Source organism: Natator depressus, chromosome 1 (genome assembly GCF_965152275.1).
Source record: "Natator depressus isolate rNatDep1 chromosome 1, rNatDep2.hap1, whole genome shotgun sequence".
Taxonomy (NCBI): Eukaryota; Metazoa; Chordata; order Testudines; family Cheloniidae; genus Natator; species Natator depressus.
This window is the reverse complement of record NC_134234.1, coordinates 256,623,744-256,649,671: the sequence shown is the minus strand read 5'-3', so window position 1 is coordinate 256,649,671 and position 25,928 is coordinate 256,623,744. Positions and strand designations below refer to the sequence as shown.

At 47.0% G+C, this 25,928-nt stretch overlaps 1 protein-coding gene across 1 annotated transcript in view; it reads right to left on the bottom strand.

Annotated features, from left to right (window-relative positions):
* The window catches only part of TNRC6B (trinucleotide repeat containing adaptor 6B), a 226,106-nt gene that overhangs the window by 167,757 nt on the left and 32,421 nt on the right, over nucleotides 1–25,928 (bottom strand). The window contains exon 3 of the mRNA XM_074941640.1: nucleotides 20,385–20,472. Within this exon, the coding sequence (XP_074797741.1) occupies nucleotides 20,385–20,429 (45 nt within the window). The 5' untranslated portion in view covers nucleotides 20,430–20,472. The remainder of the gene's footprint in view (nucleotides 1–20,384; nucleotides 20,473–25,928) is intronic.

The window sequence follows — 25,928 nt, the reverse complement described above, 5'->3', positions numbered from 1 at the left end:
ATATTTCCTCATTAGTCTGAGCAATCAGGATCATTTTACATCTAACCCATGAGTTTTAAATTTCCTAAAAAGTGGCAAATTAAGATGGAAGAATTTTAAAGCCTTTTACCATGCAAGTCCTGGTTATATTCAAAATCACTTGCTTGAATCCTGTTGTAATGAGTATCTGAATTTCGACACCATCTTTAATGGACAGTGTGCTTTAGTGAACTCTAGGATGGAGAAACTGCTCCTCCCCGTCCTCAAAGTCTGATTCAGCCCATCCTTCCCCCTTTTTTAAACTCTGGGCACCTTGCAGGAGTATTTACAGAGTGCCACCTCTTACAAGTCGTCATTTCATTATCCAGTGCTAGCTTAATTTTGGAGGGCAGGGCAGTCATAAAAGCCGCAGTTCTTCAATGGTTGTAATAATAGTCATTTCAAAGCTGCACTCTGTCTAAGATAAACTACAACAAAAATATGAAAGGCCACCTTCGAACACAATTAAAATCAGTCACACTAAATAGAGGGTCCAATACAAAAAAGGATCAGAAGAGATAGTAAATATGGCTCAATGGTTCTAATGAAAAACATTTATTTTTTCAAATAAATAAATAAAGTAGGAGGAGGAGACCTGCTAAAAGCAAGTCCCCCACCCTGGAGCTCACAATAACAAAAGCAGAATTTGCTAACCTGTTCTTGTCACCAAACCAACATCTCCTTTCCCTCCCATTTAGTCTCTTCCAGAGCATCGCTCCCCCTCCAAATTGAGAGGTTTTCCATATATGGCAGCTTCCTCTTATTAACTGTCCCCTAAAGCAAACATTTCACTACACGCTGGTGCAATGTCCACACATGAAGTTATGAGACATTAGAAACGAAAAGCCCTGCTAGGTCATCTAGGCCACATCCACCTATATACTCAATGCAAGATATACCGTGGGAAACAATTTCCTAGTGCTCCATCTATACCAGTTTTAAATGACTCACATTTTGTGATTTCCACCACTCCACTTGGGAGACAATTTCCCAGCATAATAGATGGCACCACTAAAACAGTCACTGATACTCAACCTATATTTTGATTGCTTAATTTAACTCTATTAATTCTTATGCACCTTTCTACCACCCTAAACAATTTTTGCAACCTGTTTACAGACCCTTCAAATTACATTTCAGTTTAGTTGTTGCTTGACAAAGCTAGACATTTACAGCAGCCCTTTCAAAAATCTTTCCTCAAATTTATCCTGCAAATACCCTATTCCATTTTATAACAATTTTATCATCTTAGTCCACAGGAGTCTTTTCATATGGTAGGAACATCAAACAGACTCTCTCCTTTGCTTCTTTAGTAGTCTAGCTTTTTAAAGCCCTATATAGTGATTGGCCAAATTAATGAAAGCACCAGCTTTTATGATATTATCTCTGTCAAGTGATATTCAATCTCAGAAGAGCTGAGCATAGATTCATAAACTCTAAAACCAGAAGGGAACATTGTGGCCATCAAGTCCGATGTCCTGCATAGCACAGGCCACAGAACTTCCCAAAAATAATTCCTAGAGCAGATCCTTTAGAAAAACATCCAATCTTAATATAAAAATTGTCCATGGGGGAGAACCCACCACAACTCTTGGTAAATTGTTCCAATGGTTTATACTTTATTTCCTGTCTGAATTTGTCTAGCTTCAACTTCCAGCCATTGGATCATGTTATACCTTTTTCTGCTATACTGAAGAGCCCATTATTAATATTTGTTACCCATGTTGATACTTAGAGATTGTAATTAAGTCAACCCCTAACCTTCTCTTTTTAAGCTAAACAGATGGATCTCCCCGCGTCTCCCAAAATAAGGTATGTTTTCTAATCCTTTAATCATCCTCTTGACTCTTTTCTGAAATCTCCCCAATTTACCAACATCCTTCTTCAATTGTGGACACTAAAACTATTCACAGTATTTCTTGCTGATGCCAAATACAGAAATAAAATAACCTCAACTCTTACCTGAGATTCCTCTGTTTAAGCATCCAGTGATCACATCTGATCTTTTCGCACAGCATCATACTGGGAGCTCTTGTTCCACTGATTACCAGCCACAACCCCCAAATCTTTTTCAAAGTCACTGCTTCCCAAGATACAGCCTACATCCTGTAAGTATGGCTTAGATTCTTTGTTCCCAATGTATATATTTACACTTAGCCGTACTAAAATGGCTATAGTTTCCTTGTGCCCGTTTACCCAGTGATCTAGATGGTTCTGAAAGAGTGACCTGTACGCATCATTATTTACCACTTTTTGTGTCATCTGCAAACATAAGTGATGATTTTATGTTTTCTTCCAGGTCACTGATAAAGGTGTTAAATAGCATAGGGCCAAAAACTGATCCCTGTGGGACTCCACAGGAAACACACCCACTTGATGACAATTCCCAGTTTTCAGTTACATTTTGAGATCTATGCAGTGTTGTTGTAGCCGTGTCGGTCCCAGGATATTAGAGACACATGTTGGGAGAGAATCTCTTTTTTGGACCAACTTCTGTTGGGGGGAGAGACAAGCTTTCAAGCTTACCCAGAATTCTTCTTCAGGTTTGGGAAACGTACTCAGAGCGTCACAGCTAAATACACAGGGGAACAGATTGTTTAGTATAAGTAGTTAACATATTTCAACGGACCATTGAAGTGGTCTGTTAACACATCTTCAGTCCTTGGGAAGGTGGGAAAGGGGAGGGTTGTTAGTGGGTTATATATTACTTCAATAAGCAATAAATCCCATGTCTCTATTCAGTCATGATTTTTAGTGTCTAGCAAACATATGAATTTAAGCTCCCAGGCTCATCTTTTGAAAGTGTTGTGCAGGTTTCCTTTGAGGATGAGGACTGACAGATCAGATGTAGAGTGATCACTTCATGAAAAGTGTTCACCCACAGGTGATAGGGTGTTTTTGTCCTGGATGAACTACACCACTTGTTGCAACAGGCACATGTAGGACCCATGGATCTTGAAAGGTGTGTTGTGGGGGATGATTATCATTGTAGTAGTTTTTGCATCTGTCCTGGCAGGGTCTGGTGCCACTTTGAGTTGGTTTGTCCTGATCTGTGGGAAGCTTGTTTCTGATGAGGAACTTGGAGACGTTGGGGGTTTTTGTTTTGTTGTTGTTGTTTTTTGTAGGTTAGAAAGAAGGGGCTCCAGAAAGGTTTCTTTCAGGATAGGGTCCCCACTGAGTATGGATTGTAGCTATTTGATGATAACCTCTATAGTTCCAGTGTTGGGTGGTAGGTGACAAATAGGGATGTGCAATTGGAAGGGGTTTTGTTTCTGTATTGAAGTAGGTTCTCACGGAGTATTTGGGTGGCCTGTTCAACGTTGCAATCAACTTCTCTGGTGGAGTGTCCATGTTTGGTGAAGGCGGTTTTCAGTGTGCTAAGGTGGATATCCTAGACTTTCTCCTCAGAATATATTCTGTATCTGAGTTCCTGGTTACAGATAACAGATTTCTTGGTATGTTTGGGGGTGCTTACCAATCTATCAAGGTAGGTGTGGTGATCTGTGGGTTCTATCAGTTAGCCAGTTTTTAATTCATTTAAAGTGTGCATTGTTCATTTTATACCATTCTACTTTTTTTTAAATCAAAATGTTGTGCCCAAGTCAAATGCCTTACGTAAGTCTCAGTATATTCCCTTCACACTACTACCTTTATCAAACTTGTAATCTCATCAAAAAAAGATATCCAGTTAACTTGACAGGATCAGTGTTCCATAAATCCATGTTGACTGGCATTAATTCCATTCCCCTCTTAATTCTTTATTGATCAAGTGCCCTATCAGCCGCTCCATTATCTTGCCTGGAATCAATGTCTGACTGACAAGCCTCTGATTACCTGGGTCATCCCATTTCCTCTTTTTAAAACTTGACACAACATTAGCTTTCTTCCAATTTTCTCCAACTTCAACTCCAAGGAGCACGTCAATATTTCCAGATTACTTTTTTTTTTTTTTTTTTTGGTTAATACTCACTTTCACCTGCCTTGAAATGGCAACTGTAGAGAGTGCATTGAAAAGCTGCCTAGAGTCATCACAGGTTCAGTGCTCCAAATCTTACTGAAAATCAACACCGATGGTTCAGAAAGCTTCTCACGCTCCTCTTTTAAAACTCTTGGATGCAAATTATGTGGACCTTCTGATTTAAAAATGTCTAATTTTAGTAGCTTCTGTGTAACATCCTCTAGAGATACTAGTGTAATGCAGTGTTTCCCAAACTTGGAACGTCACTTGTTCAGGGAAAGCCCCTGGTGGGCCGGGCCAGTTTGCTTACCTGCCGCGTCCGTAGGTTCAGCTGATTGCGGCTCCCACTGTCCGTGGTTCGCCGCAGCCCCCATTGGCCTGGGGCAACAAACCGCGGCCAGTGGGAGCCACAATCAGCCGAACCTGCGGACGCGGCAGGTAAACAAACCGGCCCGGCCTGCCAGGGTCTTTCCCTGCACAAGTGGCGTCCCAAGTTTGGGAAACGCTGGTGTAATGGAAAGAGTGTCATGACCATATGATATTGCATCATCTGTTTTTTCCCCAAATACAGAACAAATATTTATTGATCACGTCTGCCTTTTCCACATTTATTATTGATCTTGTCATAGCATAGCTCAGTATGGTTAGTTCAGTCCCCATCTTCCTAAACACCTGTACAGCGAGGTAGCAAAACTGTTTTCTCAGACCCCCTTCAGAAAAAAATTCTAAGCTTTTGTTTACAAATGTTATAATTTGCAATTTCTCAGCTAGAAAAAATTACAAATGTTAACAAGGCTAACCTTCTGTGTGTGCTTTACTACCAGTAGATACATGAACTGACCACAGTGACGTAGCCATTTGAGAAACATCTAAATATGGGTCAATATATTTTTTCAGCTCCAGCACACTAAAGGGTGTGTGAATAGTTCTTGACTTACAAATCAGAGACAATCCTGAACAGCACTTTTTAAAAAAAAAAAAAAAAATCAAAAGCAACCCAGGATTCTTAACTGCAGGATTCGACTCAGATGCCAGAAGGGTAGCAAAGCTGGAGTGAATCACAGGGATAAGGACAGGAAAATGACAACATGAGGGAATATTACAGGCTGATGAATCAGAACAGGTGGGTAAATGGAAAGGAAATAAAGCAGCAGCAGATAGCTCTACAGGAAAGTTTCTCAAGAGGGCTTGATGTGCAGCACTGTAGAGAGAACCAAAACAAGAATAAGGGCAAGTCAATATTTCCAGATTACATTTTTTCTTTTTTTTTTTGGGGGGGGGGGGGTTAATACTCACTTTCATCTGCCTTGAAATGGCAACTGTAGAGAGAGTGCATTGAAAAGCTGCCTAGAGTCATTACAATTTCAGTTAGCACCTCTCTGTCTTCAGCTAAAACACTATTTTGTAAATACTTATGGCAAAACTCTGAATCATGAGACGTTCATACAACTACCAACAGAGCAGTAGACCTACCAGTCTCCCATTCCTCTCCTACCCTCAGTTGAAGTCCAACACCACCATCACAAACACTGAGCTGGCACTCTGTCTACAGATCCTAGAAGGCCCTGCACTTAACAATTCAGCCAGAAAGAATCAACAAATGGCTTGAACTTGCATTTTTCCCCACTTTTCCCACAATCCCGGAGGATCAATCCAGAATCCAGAAAAAACACAGCTACACATCACAGGACTACTTGAATTTGCTTTAAATGCTAAAGGCTGAACATTTACAAGCATGAAAAAGGTTACAGTAGTTATCAGAAAACACAGTTTAAACTTTAATAGACTTGTTGTACAACCAAAAAAATCTCCTGCCAGTGCTGGAAATACTCTAAAGATATTATTATTTGAATTGGAAATTTTAGTTTCCTCCTGCAAGTGTTATGGTAAAGGAACAATTGAGAATTACAGAATAGAAGTGTTATCTGTACAGTAATCCTGAACAGCTTGACAAAATCAGTCTAAAGATCAACTGCAAACATGTAGTCCAATACTTGTTTTTTTAAATAAATCGAGGCTTCTACTGGAAAGCATCGGAGTATCCATTTAATGGCATAAACACATCACCTTAAAAATAAAGCAGAAATACTTGTATAACCCAAAGAGCTGTTTTTCAGTAAAAATGCTAGCTTCCTTTTAAACTAATTTTAGTTTTAGGTGAATAGGAGGCTTCAATAAGATTGAAAGGGTGACAGGCTCTTAGTATTAACTCCTCTGTGTAGTGAAGCAAAAGGTACTTCCCTCAACTATCTTGATGTAGACTTAGCTCTGGTCTACACTACAAGTTTAGGTCGAATTTAGCAGCGTTAGGTTGATTTAACCTCGCACCCGTCCACACGATGAAGCCATTTTTGTTGACTTAAAGAGCACTTAAAATCAATTTCTATACTCCTCCCCGACAAAGGGATTAGCGCTGAAATAGACATCGCCGGGTCCAATCTGGGGTAGCGTGGACGCAATTCGACAGTATTGGCCTCCAGGAGCTGTCCCACAGTGCTCCATTGTAACCACTCTGGACAGCACTTTCAACTGAGATGCACTAGCCAGGTAGACAGGAAAAGCCCCGGGAACTTTTGAATTTCATTTTCTATTTGGCCAGTGTGGCGAGCTGATCAGCACAGGTGACCATGCAGTCCCAGAATCGCAAAAGAGCTCCAGCATGGACCGAAAGGGAGGTACTGGATCTGATCGCTGTATGGGGAGATGAATCCGTGCTATCAGAACTCAGTTCCAAAAGACGAAATGCTAATATATTTGCCAAAATCTCCAATGGCATGATGGACAGAGGCTACAACAGGGACCCGCAGCAGCGCCGCATGAAAATTAAGGAGCTCAGGCAAGCCTACCAAAGAGGCAAATGGCCTCACCGGGTCAGAGCCCCAGATATGCTGCTTCTATGACGAGCTGCATGCAATTCTAGGGAGCGCCTCTACTACTACCCAACCCCTGTCCATGGACACCTGCAAGGGGGGAGTCTCACGCAACAGGCATGAGGATTTTGGGGAGGAAGAGGAACAGGATGGCACACAGCAGGCAAGCGGAGAAACCATTCTTCCTGACAGCCAGGAACTGTTTATCACCCTGGAACCAATACCCTCCCAAGGCAGGCTCCCGGACCATGAAGTCACAAAAGGCACCTCTGCTGAGCGTACCTTTGTAAATATAATACATGGCTTAAAAGCAAACGTGTTTAATGATTAATTTGCCCTGAAAACTTGAGATGCATTTGCGGCCAGTACAGCCCCTCCTTTTAAATGGCCAACCCAACGGGTGCTTGGTATGGGAAAGGAGGGTGCTGCTGTTTGAAACCATTCCCACATGTTAAGAAGGTTGAAGAAGCCGAAAGACTGTGGCTTACCATGGCTGCCTGCAAACCAAATTCTGTTGCCTGGCCCTACGTGTGTGATCTCTCACACCAACCCGGCAGGCCCTCAATATAAGAGGCAAAATGCGACCTTGTACCAAAAGCACATGTGCTATGTAATAACTTGGTTCACTGGAAAGAGTCTACCCATTGTTCTCTAAAATGTGTCTTTTTAAATACTACTCTCCCTTTTCTTCCCTCCCGCAGCTGCAAATGTTTCAACGCTCCCCCTATCATCTCCATCCCAGAGGCTAGCGCAGATAAGAAGGCGAAAAAAATGCACTTGTGATGAAATGTTCTCTGAGGTCATGCAGTCCTCCCGCACTGAAAGAGCTCAGCAGAATGTGTGGAGGCAAACAATGGCAGAGTCCAGGAAAACAGAAAATGAATGTGAGGACAGGAGGGACGAGCAAGATGAGGTGGCAGGAGTAAGATGAGAGGAGGCAGGATGCAATGCTGAGGCTACTGGGGGATCAAACTGATATGCTCCGGCGTCTGGTGGAGCTGCAGGAAAGGCAGCGGGAGCACAGACCGCCACTGCAGCCCCTGTATAACCGCCTGCCCTCCTCCCCAAGTTCCATAGCCTCCTCACCCAGATGGCCAAGAATGCCAGGAAGGCCTCCTCTGGGCACCCACCACTCCACCCCAAAGGACTGCCCAAGCAACAGAAGGCTGGCATTTAATAAGTTTTGAAGTGCAGTGGGGCCTTGTCCTTCCCTCCTCCCTCTGGTCTGGGAAGTAAGTCCCTTCCTGCAGCTGTTCAAACAGACCAGAGTTCCTGAAGATGCGAGCGTCATGCACCTTTCCCAGCCATCCCATGTTGATGTTCGTGAAACGTCCCTTGTGATCCACCAGTGTTTGCAGCACCATTGAAAAGTACCCCTTGCAATTTACGTACTGGCTATCAAGGTGGTCCAGTCCCAAGTGAGGGATATATGTTCCATCTATCGCCCCACCACAGTTAGCAAATCCCATTGCAGCAAAGCCATCCACTATCACCTGGACATTTCCCAGAGTCACTACCCTTGATAGCAGCAGCTCAGTGATTGCACTGGTTACTTGGATCACAGCAGCCCCCACAGTAGATTTGCCCAATCCAAATTGATTCCCAACTGACCGGTAGCTGGTGTTGCAAGTTTCCAGAGGGCTACCACCACTCACTTCTCAAGTGGCAGGGCTGCTCTCATCTTAGTATTCTTGCGCCTCAGGGCAGGGGAAAGCAAGTCACAAAGTTCCATGAAAGTGCCTTTACGCATGCGAAAGTTTCACAGCCACTGGGAATCATCCCAGACCTGCAACACTATGCAGTTCCACCAGTCTGTGCTTGTTTCCGAGGCCCAGAATCAGTATTCTACGGCATGAGCCTGCCCCATTGCCACCAGGATGTCCAAATTGCCAGGGCCCGTGCTTTGAGAGAAGTCTGTGTCCATGTCCTCATCACTCTCGTCACCGCGCTACCGTCGCCTGCTTTTGCAGGTTCTGGTTCTGCACATACTGCAGGATAATGGGCAAGGTGTTTACAATGCTCATAACTGCTGCAGTGATCTGAGCGGACTCCATGCTTGCCATGGTATGGCGTCTGCAGGAGAGCAGAGTTGCAGCAGAAGCGGTGGATGACAACGGATGCCATGAGAATAGATATTTATAGAGAACAATGAGAGGACCTGCGAGGTGGATTCATGAGAGCAGAGTTGCAGCGGAAGCGGTGGAGGACGACGGTTAGCACCACGCACATTTCCTGAGGAAGAACACACATACCCGGGAGCCCATGACAGATAACATGGAGAAATTAGCTATTGAGACAATAGCAGCAGAGCAGAGTTGCAGCGGAAGCGGTGTTTGACATCGGTTAGCAGCACCCAGGAGGACCAGAACGGATCCCCCCGAGCTGCAGCAGGCCACACCACTTACTAAGGTCAGAAAGATTCAAGCAGATAAAACTCTTCTGCAGAATTACATTTTCTAATTTATGCCCTCTGAAGTGTTATTCATAGTTTGAAATGGATGCATATTTAGTCTTAAAAGTGACCTGCTACAAAAATATAAGTGGCATGCAATAGAAGTATAAACTAACATAATATAAAAAGTCTACTGGGATGTCACAGATATCAGAAATGCTCTTATAGCATTGAACCAGCTTATCAAATACCGCAAGTCACATTTTTCCTATGTATGTGAAACATGTGTGTATGCAGAAAGTTTAAAACAGACTTCAAAATACCACCAGATGTGAAAACATAACTTACTGCACTTGGTCTCTTATGTGCAGGATTATCATTACAACAGAGTTTTGGGTATATGAGAGAGAGAGAGACCGACCAAAATGATGTCTTCTGTAGCGCTAGGAGTGAACAGTTACTTATAACAAGAGTGGCTCTTCAAAATGTAGTCAGTGTGGATCCCATCATAGGTGCTCATGTACCTTGTGCAAATGAGACTTTTGACCAGCAGCGTCTACAGGGACCATGCATATGGCTGGTACCTCCTTGCACTCCTTTTTGAGGGCATAAAGGGCAAAGAGGCTGAGACCCTCCCTCCGTTCCCTTGCAATTCAAAGCCTATGGTGTTGAAGACTCCTCAAGCTGAGACAGAGGGTGGGTTGTGCGATCCATACTAGCAACAATCTCTCTCAAAAAAACCCACAGTTACTGTAGGGTAATTAACCATTCTCTCTTTGAATGTATCAGTGCGGAACCCACTGTACAGTATAGTAAATAACTGGCAAACAATATCCCTTCAAGACAGTGGGAATGAGGAGTTCCAGTTGTATCAATGATTATAGTACTGCTATCCCAAATTTGGCCATTAGCCACTAAGTCAAAGGCATAGCATTTGACAAGGTCCCTGGGTTACTCCACATTGCCGTCTTATAAGATTTCCGATATGGACACATTCCTCAAACAGGTGAAGGAAGGTGTTTGCACTCTGAGGGAGCCTGTATGTTTAGTGAGAGAGATACACGAACCAGCTGGTAAAAGAGTGAGAATGTTATCCATTTTTATATTCTCTGTGAAGAGACTACTTAGTCTTTATAATGCCCAACTATGCCAAAAAACAGAGAGGCCAACAGTCAATGATTTGGGCATATCCATATAATAGAAGTAAAGCCCTGGAAACACTGAGTATGTGGCATTTCTTTTTCTCTCATTGCAGAGTGTGGTTTTGGGAAGACAGTTAAATTGACTGGTTTAGGTGAAAATTTGAGACCACCTTAGGAATGAACTTCAGGAGGGTGAAGCTTCAGCATTACCTTGTTCTCATGAAATGTTGTATGGGAGGGTTGGCTATAAGCACCTAAAGCTCTATCACTCTCCTGCCTGAAGTGATAGCCACCAGGAAGACCAACTTCAGAGTGAGAGAGTGCAGGAAACATTTTGACTGAGGCTTGAAGGGAGGTTCCATAAGTCTCAGGAGGACCAAAGTAAGGCAGGAGCAGGTTCCCCCACTTGGTGAGTAAAAATTTAGATGCCATGGGATGAGAAAAAACCATGCATGACTGCAGAGGCAGGTGGTAAACTGAGAATACCATTGAGTGGACTTTATAGCTAAATGAAAGACCAGCTTGCTTTAAGTGTCTCAGATACTCGAGGATCTTCAGTGTCTAAGCCATGGCCTCCCATAAAGAACTTCCATCTAGAGGAGTTTGACTGACTGGTAGATATTTTCGTACTCTGAAAGAGCATTTCCTGGGCTTATAGGGAGTAGTCTCGATCCCTAACGCTGTTAGGTTTAGTGACTTCGGATATGGATGGAATATCTAGCTGTGGTGCTGCAAGATCAGATTCGGAGGGTCTGGAAACTGGATCAGAAGCTGAATGGACATTTTTAAGAGATCTGTCAGTCAGAACTGCTGCAGCCAATACAGGGCAATGACAATGACCACAGCCATGCCTCTTGATCTTGAAGATCACCCTGGAAATCAGGGAAACGTGGAAAGGCGAAGAACAGGCCTATTCCACTACAGGAGAAAAGCATCTGGTAATTATCCTGGTATCAGTCCATCTCTGGAGAAGAAGTTCTGATGTGTGTGTTGTCCTTGGTCTTTCAGTGGGAATCCCCAAAAGGTGAATATGAGCTCCATTACAGAACCGTGCAGGGACCAATTAAGGTTGGTCACAGATTGCCTGCTCAGGAAGTCCCATGATATGAAGTGCTTAGCTCACCTCGCTCTGCTGGCACCAAGTCCAGAACCTGATGACTGTGTTTCTTTTTGTAGTGCTTTTGTCTGTGAAGATTTGCACTGGGGTCGGCAACCTGTGGCACGCAAGCTGATTTTTACTGGCACGCTGCTGCCAGCCGGGGTCCTGGCCGCCAGCCCTGCTCAGCCCGCTGCCTGCCTGCTTGCCCAGACCAGGTGAACGAGTCCATCATATGGGGGGCAAGATTTAAACCCTGAAGGTTTACAGTCCACTCTGGCTATTGGCACAAAACAATTCACCCTGCTGCACAGGGGGGAATTTTTTTTTTTTTGTGGGAAACATTCATATTAGAGAATTGATACAAGATAAGAAGGGTGAAAAATTATTTCTTCAAGCTATTTTTAAAAGAAGAGTTTGAAGCTAGGAGAAATAGAGGGTCAGATACTCAACCAGGTTCCATCTTGCTGCCACGGGTGGTAAGTGGGAATTGTGGGAGGGTCACAACCACTCCACGCTTTATGGCCTCAAATGGGAGCTCAAGGAGACACAGGGTGTCTCTCTTCCTACCAGTCAGTCAACAAAGCCAATCAGGCAATCTACTACAGCCCAGCTGTACCTGTTAGGTTGCCAAGAGAATGGCTCTGCTGCAGGCATTGATTCCTGACACAGGACATATGCACAGCCCCAGACACTGCTACTATTTAAAAAAATAAAATCCTATCTCACACACGAGCACCCACAGCAAGAGCAACACTGACACATACTCAAAGAAAAAAAGGTTACTTTTACTTTCTCGTAACCGTTGTTCTTCGAGATGTGTTGTTCACGTCCATTCCACATTAGGTATGCGCGTGCCACGTGCACGAGCGTTGGAAACGTTTTTCCCTTAGCGGCTCCCGGTGGGGCCGTCCAAGTGGCACCACTGCGCCGTGCGTATATACCCCTGCCGGCCCAAGCCCCTCCAGTTCCTTCTTGCCAGCAACTCTCACAGGGGATAGGAGGGTGGGTGGTGGAATGGACGTAAACAATGTAAACAGCAGTTATGAGAAAGTAACCGTTTTTTCTTCTTAGAGTGCTTGTTCACGTCCATTCCACATTAGGTGAATCACAAGCTTACCACTGGAGGAGGGTAGGAGTCACGGAACAACTGCTCGGAGGACCACTCTGCCAACCGCCACGTCCTCTCTGGCCTGCTGGTTGACCGCGTAGTGGGTCATGAAGGTGTGCACTGACCAGGTGGCTGCTCTGCAGATCTCCTGGATTGGGACCTGTGCCAGGAACGCCGTGGAAGTCGCTCGCGCCCTGGTTGAGTAGGCTGTGACCACTGGGGCCGGAACACCTGCGAGCTCATAGCGCGCCCGGATGCAGCTTGTAATCCAAGACTAAATCCGCTGCACCGACACTGGGAGGCCTTTCATTCTCTCGGCTAAAGCCACAAACGGCTGCGCAGATTTGCGAAAGGGCTTGGTGCGCTCCAAATAGAAAGCCAGAGCTTGATGCACATCCAGGGTGTGCAAGCTGCGGTGACTCGGGTCCATATGGGATTTCGGGAAGAACACCGGCAGACCACCTTAGGGAGGAACTTGGGGTGCAGCCGGAGCTGTACCTTGTGAAATACTGTATACGGTGGCTCAGAGGTGAGGGCCCTCGGTTCGGACACCCTTCTGGCTGAGGTAATGGCAACCAGAAATGCCACCTTCCAGGTAAGGGGAAGGAGAGAACAGCAAGCAAGGGGCTCTAAAGGGGATCCCATGAGTTTAGAGAGGACCAGGTTAAGGTTCCATGGAGGGACTGGGGGGCGGGAGTACAGGAACACCCTCTCCAACCCTTTAAGGAGCCGTCCCACCATTGGGTGGGAAAACACTGAGCCCCCCAAGAACCCCAGATGGAAGGCGGAGATGGCTGCCAGGTGTACTGTGAGTGAGGACGGGGCTAGCCCTTGCTGTTTGAGGTGCAGGAGGTACTCCAGGATGGCATACACCAGGGCCTGGCACGGCCGCACTTGTCAGGGTTCACAGCAACACGAGAACCTTTTCCACTTGGCCATATAGGCCGCCCTGATAGAGGGCTTTCTACTGCCAAGCAGAATCTGCTGCACGGGAAAGGAGCACTGGCTCTCCAGGGCGTTTAGCCACAGAGCCTCCACGCCGTCAGGTGCAGTGACTGTAGGTCGGGGTGGAGAAGCAGCCCGTCGTCCTGTGTAATGAGGTCCCGGTGTAGGGGCAGGACTACTGGGGCCTCCACCGACAGCTCTAGGAGCGATGTGTACCAGTGCTGGTGGGCCCAGGCGGGGGCGATGAGGATCACTGCCGCCCTGTCCCTGCGTACCTTGAGTAGGACCTTGTGCACCAAGGGGAGCAGGGGGAAGGCATACATCTAGCCCCCTCTCCACAGGATTGCAAATGCGTCCGCGAGTGAGCCTGGGCTGTGGCCCTGGAACGAGCAGAACCGTGGGCACTGGGAGTTGGGCCTGGTGGCAAACAGGTCTACCCGGGGAAACCCCCGCCTGCGGAAGAGCAAAATCACAATGTCCGTCCTGAGCATGCACTCATGCATGCGGTACAACCTGCTGAGGAAGTCCGCCAGCTCATTTCATACCCCCGGGAGATAAGATGCCTCGAGGTAAATCACATGGGCTATGCAAAGGTCCCAGAGGAGGAGAGCCTTGCAACAGAGTGGCGAGGAACGAGCCCCGCCCTGTTTGTTTATATAAAACATGGCAGTAGCGTTGTCTGTCAGAACTGTCACGCTGTGACCACTCAGAGTGGCATGAAAGGTCTGGCATGCGAGACGAACCGCCCTGAGCTCCTTCACATTGATATGGAGCGACCGCTCTGCTCCGGACCACAACCCCTGCATCATGAGGTCCCCCAGGTGAGCCCCTGCATCTGTGGTCTGACGCGTCAGTCACCAGCGTCAGGTCTGTTGTGGGGCGGCAAATGGGATCCCTTCGCAAACCACAGACTGGGATTGCCACTACAGCAGGGAGTCCAGCACCTCCCTTGGGGCTGTCACTACCAAGTTCAGGTGGTCCCCGCCTGGGCCGTACACCCGAGCGAGCCATGCCTGCAGAGCCCTGAGTCTCAGTCTGGCATGCCTGACCACGTGCGTGCATGCTGCCATGTGGCCCAGCAGCCGCAGGCAGCACCTGGCCATTGTCGTTGGAAACTGGCGCAGGGAGGCCACTGCTTGCTGGATAACCTGGAATAGATATACTGGAAGGCTTACCCTGGCCTGCACCGCGTCCAGGACCGCCCCTATGAATTCCACTTTCTGTGTGGGTACGAGCATGGACTTGGGGATGTTGACCAGGAGCCCCAACTCGCGGAACAATCTCAGGGCCACCTCCACATGGCCCCGCACTTTTGCCTCGGAGCGGCCCGCCAGAAGCCAGTTGTCGAGGTATGGGTACACCCGGATTCTCTGCCATTGGTGAAGGGCCGGACACCTCTGTACCCGCCAGCGCCTCATCCGGGGATGACGAGGAGGTTAGCTGCTGCTCGACCCCCTCTGATTGGTCCTCCTGCTCCCCTTCTCCCGTGGGAGGGGCCTCTGGCTCGGGCCGGGGCGGGAGTCCATGGGACGGCACTGGACTCGGTCCGGTCTCTCTGGTTTATCATGGGGGGGATGCTGGAGGCCTGGATACTATAGCCTCCGGCATGGTCTGGTGTTGGTGCGGGGACCAGGACCGCTGCACCAAGTAACTTGCCCTGGACGGGGCCCCTTGGTGCTCCTGATAGGCCCAGGGGGTCCAGAAGAGCCAATGGCCTGGCTCCCTGCTGTCCAGGGCCGGTGCGGGTAGCTATAGCGGCCGGAGTCGGCACCGGACTGCAGCGACGCTGATTGCGAAGGCCACAGCGGTGCCAGCGACCTGTGCCGGTGGGAGAACAAGCGGCTCCTGGCTGAGCGGGAGTGGTACCAGTATCCCCGGGACCGGGACCTGGAGCGGGACCATCTGCGGGAGTCCTCTGGCGAGGGCCGTCTCAACCCCTCCTGGTGGTGGTCTCTGGGTGGCGCCGGAGAGCGGTGTGCCCTTTCCAGTGCTTCCTCGCGCCGACCCACTGCCAGTGTTGCAACCTCCTTTTGGGCCGCTGGCAACTGTGAGTCCGCAGAGTCAGAGCTCGACCGGAACCAACTCCAGGAGCGGTGCCGGGACGGTGTCCTCAAGCGGCACACCATTGCCGGCTTACCCCTCGACGGCCCCTGAGGCATGGGTGCCGGAGGGTTCTCCCCATACAAGAGGAGGCTCACCGCCGACAGCTCGATGAGGTCCTTTGCAGCCTCAGAGGTGCCAGGTGTGGAGGGCTGATCCGTTATGCCCTTGAGCCCATCGTCCGCACTGAGCTCCCTTAGGTCTGGGCTCGGTGGGGCTTGGGTTGCCAGAACCACTGGTGTCAGTGCTGGTACCGCAGCCTTCCCGCTCTTATCGGTGCTCGGGGCCTTGAGGGGCGCCAGCCTCCTGTGCGGGGAACGACCACGCCTTCCTTTCGGCTGCGCCAGGGTCCGCACCGGGGAGGATGAGCGGTGCCAGGGCCTAGCCTGGCGCTCTGGGGCCGACAGTTTACGGTGCTTAGCCGGTGCCGGGTCTCTCGACAGCTCCGGGGCACTACGCACCGAGGAAGCCTGAGCCAGCATCGGGCGCTCCGGGCCCGGTGGCTGCAATGCGGCCTCCATCAATAGATGCTTTAAACTAAAGTCTCTTTCTTTCCTTGTTCTTGGCTTAAACACCTTGCAAATCCTACACCGTTCAGTTTGATATCCGTCCCCCAGGCAACATAGATATGAGTCATGGGGGTCACTAACTGGCATAGGTTTGCAGCACGTGGTACAAGCCTTGAAGCCGTGGGCCTCCCCCCCGCCCGGGAAGCCTCCAAGCACCTAATCACTTAAATGTCCACAATAAAGGTATGTTAACTAACTGATAACAGCTACTCTAAAGGTTAAGGGACTGCTCTTCAGAGAGAGAGAGATATATATATATATATATCCAACGCCGCCACAGACAGTAAGAAGGAACTGGAGGGGGTCAGGCTGGCAGGGGTATATATGCACGGCGCAGTGGCACCACTTGGGGGGCCCCGCTGGCCCGACAGGAGCCACTAAGGGAAAATGTTTCCAATGCTCGTGCATGCGGCGCGCACGCACCTAATGTGGAATGGACGTGAACAAGCACTCGAAGAAGAACTACTTAGAGCTGGCAGTGGATTTTGTGGGACAAACATCTTATATTCTAGCGTGAAATGTTTGGTTCAGTTTTCAATTTCTTTTTAGCAGGTCATCTTAGGCATATTGTGACTGGGTGGAACAGAGGTAAATATGCTAGTCTCTATGCTTCAGAAACCCGCTGAAGATTAGACTAGACTAGAATAAGAGTGGATGTCACAGGGGTCAACCTGGCAGAGTTGCAGGTGGCACCCAGGACTGGAATAGCAGGGGGTTCTGCAGGTCAGGACTAAGATGCATTGGAAGGAAGCTTGTCCAATCTTTTCACTCACTATGCCCTTAGGCTGTATTTTTCTGTTTCTCTCTTATGAAAATCAATTTTTTTTTAAGTAAGCCCATTCTATCATCAGTCCTGAGTACCCAGGATTCTTCAAAATGCACTCCTTGATACAGAATTGTGCTTCAGAATCTAAGCTTTCATTTTTTTTAAAATGTATACCATGATAGTTGCTAAATCACCTCAAACAAGAACTAAGCTTACACAGCTGCAGTGAGTCTTCCTGAGCTTGTACCGGGGAACAGCACAGACAAGCATAAATTTTCCCTTTACCTCAACAAATTAGCTATGAATCGGACAGTAATATAAAATGTCAATACTTAACCATTTCACTGCTAATCCTTATACCAGAAACAGCCAATTAACACACTGATCCCACTAATTGAAATTTCCTTCGACATCACTTCAAGTGTGAAAATCTCCAGCTGTCTCCTACTACCTGCAGCTTCCTCCGGACTCTTCCTCTTGCTTTGCTACAATACCTTCATCTCATTTGTGCAGGAGTAAGAACAAAAAACTTGTCTAGAAGTGAATATCTTAAGCAGGTGCTAAACAAGCGGGGCCTTATTCTGATTTCATGCACATAGTGGGGTAAATCAAAATTATCTTCACTGAAATAATTAAAAGTTATACTGGTGTAAAATTGGTCTAAGGTACACTGGGCACTAGCTCCATGAACTGCAGCAGTGTAGCCTCACTTGAAGCAGCATTAGTACTATAGTTTCAAAGAAAGAATCAATGTATGAAATACACTATGCGCTGCCATGCATGACTCAGTCCTTTCTCCAAGCCTACGGGAGAAGACATGTGCCAGGAGACTGTGACCACTGTGGAAATTACAAACAATTATTTACGGACTCAGAAGAGATTCTTTTATAAGTCAGAAAAATAGTGGTTGCAATGTGGGACTTTGAGGATGGTGGGAGGAAATGAAAGGATTCTAAAGACTCGAAAATATGGATACAAAGACCCCACCAAAGCAGGAAAGAAAAAAAAGTAGCCAAAGCTATTGTCCAGAACTGCACGTATCCATAAGTATTGCATATTAGCCTTTATTTATAACTTAATACTTGGGGTCCAGGGAGGGCAGAGGCAGTCCAGAGCAAGTGTTGAGAATACACTGATAGATATTCTAATGCCATGATTTTGAAATAGGACACTTCTCTAGAACACTGAGAATGAGCCTGACACAAGTCCAAAGCAATAATGAACAAAGAGCCATATAATCCACTTTGTTTCCACGAGGACACATTTATTTTTCTTGGAAACTAAATTTTTTTTTCTTATGATGAATTTTAAAAACCCTGTTCCTTTACATCTGCACACATGTAACTAAACAATATGTATGGCTCACCTAGAATTCAAAACTGGGGTCAGAGAAAATAGCTATCATTCAAATATCTGTAAATGCCAAATAAAATTTAATATTTACAAGATGGTACAACTGAGAGGATGGCAGACTGAAATCAAGAGGGACATGTAAATCAAATATCAACTGAATGGTGTAAGTCTCCCAATGGGAGGGAAGGAAAGCTCATACCTACAATCATTTAAAATGAGACTAGACAAAGCACTAGAAAAATCTATTTTAGTAAGCAATCTAGCCCAGTATATAATGGGAAGAAGGTCTAGATGTGCTCATGTTTTTTTGTCCCCATTTCTGATATATGCCAGTGCTGTTCAGCTATCTGAACAATAAAATCAGACTGCAGATGCATGTTAACGAATCTCCCAATTTCTTGCAATGGTAACCAGTTGTTTCAGCCAGCAATGTACATGTTCAGCTACCCAGAGTCTCTCTAAAAATACAAATTTTCCTTTTAAAATATATTTGGGGGTGCAAGGAGGAAGCAGTCATTACCAACCCCACCACCACAATTAAATGTGCTAAAGAAAAGCTTGCTTTCATAGTAGGCAAAGACACTTTTCTAACTAGGTAGTTCTTTCAGTCAGCCTCCTCGTGTTCACAAAAGAAAAAACCCATAGATTACTTTGCTGAAAAATAAGCACCAATGACTGTGCTCATCAAACAGAAAGCTAGAGTGCTTCTAGAATTAGTAGCAGATTTCACCATCCTTTTTCCCTTTACATCTCGCCAGTGAACTTTCTGAAATAGCAAAATCCCACTGACCAAGGTATTCAGCTGCCTGAGTCAATTACATGCACCACTGTTCTAACAACAGTTTGGAACCTGCTATGGTTTTCATGGACTAACTCTGAAGTTCAGCAATCCCTCCTCCCAAAACCATTTAAAAGCTCTTTGTCCCAAGCCTTTTCCAAGAAATTCCACAGAATCACCATAGCAGCTCTCTTTGTACTAACAAACCATCACCTTGAGGTACATGTATAGCTCATATACTTTGTTATTCTGTTAAGGTAGGCAGATATGTGAAGAAAAACCATACGAATGTGTCTCAATGGAATAATAAAGCCTGAAAAAGTTAGACTGATTTTCCCAATCCTCAATAGGGTTGTCTTGTTCAGACTTAATGAGAGGGTACCTAAAATCTAGCACAAACAAGCTAATATGAATTTGGTTTGGTTGAAATTTAAAATGGAATGCAATACAATTTACACATACTTGTAGCAAAGTGAATACTGAACTAGCTTTCTGAAGAGATCATTGTTTTTAAGACAGTAAAATATAGCTGAATGTCTGTGCAGCAGTACAGTAGTCAGTGTACCATGTCATTACACAGAAGAGCCAAGGTCATTTGTGAAATTGGAACATCTGCATCTTAGGCTAAAGGAAGCACCTCTTTGAAGAGAAAGGGCCCTATCCTGTATCCCTTCACATCTCCCCAGTGAACTTTTTAAACTAGCAATATCTTTCTGAGCAAGGTATTCACCTGGCTGGGTCAATTACATGCATTACTGTTCTGGCAACATTCAAGTTCTCACTGAACAGCTTCTCATGCAATGGTGCATCTCTGGAATCAGTTACTACCAAGGTGGGTATCATGCTAGGGTGTGACTTTTGTGGAATAAAGCTGTAGATGTCGAGTAAAGGAATATTTAAGAATCAAAACACGAGCACACAGATTGGCTTGCAACACATATACAGTGACTTCGGGACCTGAGGGACCAACTGTCTAATGCTTTAATCAGGCTGGAGTGGGGCCAGGGTATCCTCACCACTAATTCTTAGAGCCTTCCAGTTCTAGTAAAAGGGATAAGATAATGAAAAAGTTCAGTGTTTCTTTTAAGAGCTTCCTCTTTCTACCACCCCGGACATTTCCTGTACTGTGTATGCAGATATCATATACATACTGTAGTAATATTAGACTTGTTCAATTCTACTTTTTAAATACAATCAACTCAGAAGTTAGTGTTTACAATGTCTGTTCCCTGTATGAGCAAGAAAGCTCCTGCTCAAGCAAAGTTTAGTTGCAGTATATCACTGACCTTGGGACTGCCTTCCTCCAGTATTTCTCCCTCATCGGTTTGCATGGGAACAGAATCTGTGCAAAACTGCAGAAATGCAAAATAGTGCCTACAAGAAATAAAGGGAAGGAAAAAAACATTTTAAAAAAATATATAAAAAAGGGTTTGCCATCTTCAACATTTTTGCTGGAATCTCATATAACACCACAAATAATACTGAGAGTCTTGGCCTTTAATCAGGTAATACTCTGTATTTAACAGGCCGGACCTCAATCAGTGACTTGCTTTCAGGACAAGATAGACAGACATTTTTTTCTTTCTAAAGAGAGCAATGTGTCTAGTAGGAGCATATTACTATTTGTTTTCAATTTAGAAGTGTCAGAAGGAAATGGCTGAGAATTTACATAATCATTGTATTCACTCATTCATAAAAAGGGTGTGCTCAGCAAAGAATTACACAGATTGGAGGTCAACAAATCTCTTAATAGAAAATAATCTAAATACAAATACCAAAAGCCAGCTTTACAAATACAGAATAGAGTGATATTACTCTGGTTACTAGACTAATCAAAAAACTGTCAGCTTGACAGTGGTCCTACTATACCTGCAAATTCTTACCTTAGGGCAGAGGTCCCGAAACTGTAGGGCACGCTCCCCTGGGGGGGCGTGGAGGACCATTCAGGGAACAGTGGGGTGGAGCCCCCGCAGGCCAACCCCCAAGGGGGTGGGGTGCAGCAAAGTAGCACCACCTAGCTCCACTTCCAGTCCCAACCCTGCACCTTGCGCCATGTTAAGGGAATAAAGTGGATGAAGAACCAACTTGTTATATCGTAACAGACTGCTACAATTTTACTGTTCTGAAGGGCAGAGACTCAGAACATTCTTTTATATATGAAAAAGGAGACAATTATTTCCACATTTTAATGATGGAGTTGATGGTTATTGAGAAAAATGGAAGAAGTGCCTGGAAACATAAAAACTACTCCTGGGGAAATTCTGCACCACTCCCACAGGCAGAATTCATGTCTCCCACAGATTTCCTTGCTTCCCCACAGAAAAATGGGGGAAGGATAGGAGGGATCAGGGCTGGGTACACCGTAACTGGTGGCTTCTACCCTGCACCAGGCTCAGCTGCTAGTCAAGCTGAGCTGGGGAGGACAGGACTTTGCTCTTCTCTTGCAAGAAGCGGCTGGGGCGGGGACCAGAATCCTCCCCAGCTACAGGAAGCCCCACCCCCCGCTTCCTGCCCCTATCACAGGGGGAGCACTCACTGTACAAGGAGCTGCTCCCCCATTCACCCAACCTCTGTGCATCTTGGACCCACCTCCATACCCACACCCCCCACTGAAACAAGCCCCCCACACCAAGCATCATCCCCTGAATCCAGAGCCCCCCTGCACCCACCCCTACCGGCTGAGCCCCCACCACCATCACACCCGGACCCCCCCACATCCAGATCACCCACCTCTGCACCCAGACCACCCACCTCTGCAGCCAGATCGCCTCCCACTGCCCTCCCCACTCAACCCCCCACCCCCCTGCACCCAACACCTAGACCCCCACCACACTGAGCCCCAACCAGCTGCACCCAGACCCCCACACCAGCAAGCCCCACTGCCCCAGCACCCAGATGTCCCCACTATGCCCTCTACACACCCCCGCCGAGCCCCATCCCCCCCAGCCAGACCTCCCTGCTGAGCCCCAACTGCCTTCACCTGGACCCCACCTGCAGAGTCCCATTGCTACGGCACCCGGAACCCCACCAACAAGCCCCTGTGCATTCAGATCCCCCACTGAACTGCCCACAGATTGCCCCACACAGAACCCTCTCACCTGGATCCCTCCACACTTCGATCCTGCCGGGCTGACCCTGCTTGCCCACTCCTGGTGCACTTGGTTTGAAGGGGCAGGGCTCTTGTGCTGTTTCTGGGTCGGGTGCAGCCTCACTGCTAAAGTCCATGTCCTGGAGATGGGGAGTGGCACTGTAGGGTGATCCCTCACCTCCATGCAGCCAGTGGCCTGTGCTCCCCAGTGCTATGCTGGAGCGCCACTTTATTTATTGACAAATAAAATTTGCAGAATTTTTTATTTTTTGGTGCAGAATTCCCTCAGAATTCCTGGAGTACACCTGCATTATCAGCCCTGGTCTACACTACGAATTTCAGTCGAATTTAGCAACGTTAGGTCGATTTAAGCCTGCACCCAACCACACGACCAACCCTCTTTTGTCGACTTAAAGGGCTCTTAAAATCAATTTCTGTACTCCTCCCCGGTGAGGGGAGTAGCGCTAAAATCAACCTTGCTGGGTTGAATTTGGGGTAGTGTGGATGCAATTGGACAGTATTGGCCTCCGGGAGCTATCCCACAGTGCTCCATTATGACCGCTCTGGACAGCGCTCTCAACTCAGATGCACTGGCCAGGTAGACAGGAAAAGGCCCGGGAACTTTTGAATTTAATTTCCTGTTTGACCGGCATGGCGAGCTGATCAGCAACAGGTGACCATGCAGTCCCAGAATCGCAAAAGAGCTCCAGCATGGACCAAAAGGGAGGTACTGGATCTGATCACTGTATGGGGAGACGAATCCGTGCTATCAGAACTCCGTTCCAAAAGACAAAATGCCAATATATTTGCCAAAATCTCCAAGGGCATGATGGACAGAGGCTACAACAGGGACACACAGCAGTGTCGCGTGAAAGTTAAGGAGCTGAGGCAAGCCTACCAAAAAACAAAGGATGCAAACGGTCGCTCCGGGTCAGAGCCCCAGAGCCGCTTCTTTGATGAGCTGCATGCAATTCTAGGGAGTGCCCCTACCACTACCCCACCACTGTCCGTGGACACCTGCAAGGGGGGAAAAAGTCTCACGCAACAGGGATGAGGATTTTTTCAAGGAGAAGATTGAGGATAGCGCACAGCAGGCAAGCGGAGAATCCCTTCTCCCCGGCAGCCAGGAACTGTTCATCACCCTGGAGCGAATACCCTCCCAACCCTCCCAAGGCAGGCTCCCAGATCATGAAGCCGGAGGAGGCACCTCTGGTGAGTGTACCTTTGTAAATATAATACAAGCAAGCATGTTTAATGATTAATTTTCCCTGAAGACTTGGGATGCATTCGCGGCCAGTATAGCTACTGGAAAAGTCTGTTAAGGTGTCTGGGGATGGAGCGGAAATCCTCCAGGGACAACACCATGAAGCTCTCCTGGAGGTATTCTAAAAGCCTTTGCAGAAGGTTTCTGGGGAGGTCAGCCTTATTCAATCCTCCATGGTAGGACACTTTTACTACACCAAGCAAGTAGTCTGGAATCATTGCAGAACAAAGCATTGCAGCGGATGGGCCTGGGCTTTGGTGGCATTCAACCAACATCCATTCTTTATCTCTTTGTGTTAGCCTCAGGAGAGTGATATCATTCATTGGTTCAAATGCGGGAAATTTGTTTAAGGGGACATTCAGAGGTGCCCATTCCTGCTGAGCTGTTTGCCTTTGGCTGAAAAGAAATCATCCCCACTGTTGGCCACATGGGAGGGGAGGCCCGTTCATGCTGAGCTGTTCACAGGGATCTTCCCTGATACTAGCCATGCGGGGGGGTTGGAGGTGAAGCGATCATCCAAGAGAATTGGGCGGGGGCGGAGGGGTGTTGGGTTGTGCTGCACATTCACCCTAAAACCGCAGCCCTTCCTTTTCAATGGCCAACCCAACGGGCTTTGCTTGGTATGGGAAAGGAAGGTGCTGCTGTTTGAAACCGTTCCCACATGTTATGAAGGTTGAAGAAGCCGAAACCCTTTGCCTTACCATGGCTGCCTGCAAGCCGAACTCTGTTGCCCAGCCAAGCACATGTGATGTCTCATACCAAATCGGCAGGCTCTCAATATAAGAGGCAAAATGCAACCTTGTACCAAAAGCACATGTGCTATGTAATGTGAATCGCCTGATTCAGTGTGAAATAGTCTTCCCTTTGTTCTCTAAAATGTATCTTTTTAAATACTACTCTCCCTTTCTTTCCCTCCCGCAGCTGCAAATATTTCAACGCTCCCCCTATCATCTCCGTCCCAGAGGCTAGCGCAGATTAGAAGGCAAAAAAAAAAAAAAAAAAAACGCACTCACGATGTAATGTTCTCAGAGCTCATGCAGTCCTCCCGCACTGAAAGGTCAGCAGAATGCGCGGAGGCAAACAATGGCAGAGACCAGGAAAACATTAAATGAACGTGATGAGAAGAGGGAGGAGAGCAATGAGAGGAGGGAGGACTTAGCGCAATGCTAAGTCTAATGGGGGAACAAACTGACATGCTCAGGCATCTGGTGGTGGTGCTGCGGGAAAGACAGCAAGAGCACAGACCACCACTGCAGCCCTGTATAATTGCTTGCCCTCCTCCCCAAGTTCCATATCCTCCTCACTCAGCCACTCCACCCCAGAGGATTGCCCAAGCAACAGAAGGCCGGCATTCAATAAGTTTTGAACTGTAGTGTAGCCTTGTCCTTCCCTCCTCCCTTCATCCACCACCCCACCCGGTGCTTCCCTCCTCACCCACCCACCCTTACCATGGCTGCCTTGCGAGTTTTCCCCCTATTTGTGTGATGAATTAATAAAGAATGCATGATTTTGAAACAATGACGACTTTATTGCCTCTGAAAGCAGTGATCAAAGCGGGGAGGTCGGTTGGCTTACAGGGAAGTAGAGTCAACCAAGGGGCCGGGTTTTCATCAAGAAGAAACAAAAAGAACTGTCACACTGTAGCCTGGCCAGTCATGAAACTGGTTTTCAAAGCTTCTCTTATGCGCAGGGCGCCCAGCTGTGCTCTAATTAACCTGGTGTCTGGTTGTGTGTAATCGGCCGCCAGGCAATTTGCCTCAACCTCCCACCCCGCCATAAATGTCTCCCCCTTACACGCTCAGATATGTGGAGCACATAGCAAGCAGCTATAACAATGGGAATATTGGTTTTGCTGAGGTCTCACCTAGTCAGTAAACTGCGCCAGCAAGCTTTTAAACGTCCAAATGCACATTCTACCATCATTTTGCACTTGCTCAGCCTATAGTTGTACTGCTCCTTACTACTGTCTAGGGTGCCTGTGTATGGCTTCATGAGCCATGGCATTAAGGGGTAGGCTGGGTCACCAAGGATAACTGTAGGCATTTCAACATCCCCAACGGTAATTTTCTGGTCTGGGAAGTAAGTTCCTTCCTGCAGCTGTTCAAACAGACCAGAGTTCCTGAAGATGCAAGCATCATGCACCTTTCCCGGCTATCCCATATTGATGTTGGCGAAATGTCCCTTGTGATCCACCAGTGCTTGCAGCACTATTGAAAAGTACCCCTTGCGGTTTATGTACTGGCTGCCAAGGTGGTCCAGTCCCAAGAGAGGGATATGCGTTCCGTCTATCGCCCCACCACAGTTAGCGAATCCCATTGCAGCAAAGCCATCCACTATCACCTGGACATTTCCCAGAGTCACTACCCTTGATAGCAGGCAGCTCAGTGATTCCACTGGCTACTTGGATCACAGCAGCCCCCACAGCAGATTTGCCCACTCCAAATTGATTCCCGACTGACCGGTAGCTGTCTGGTGTTG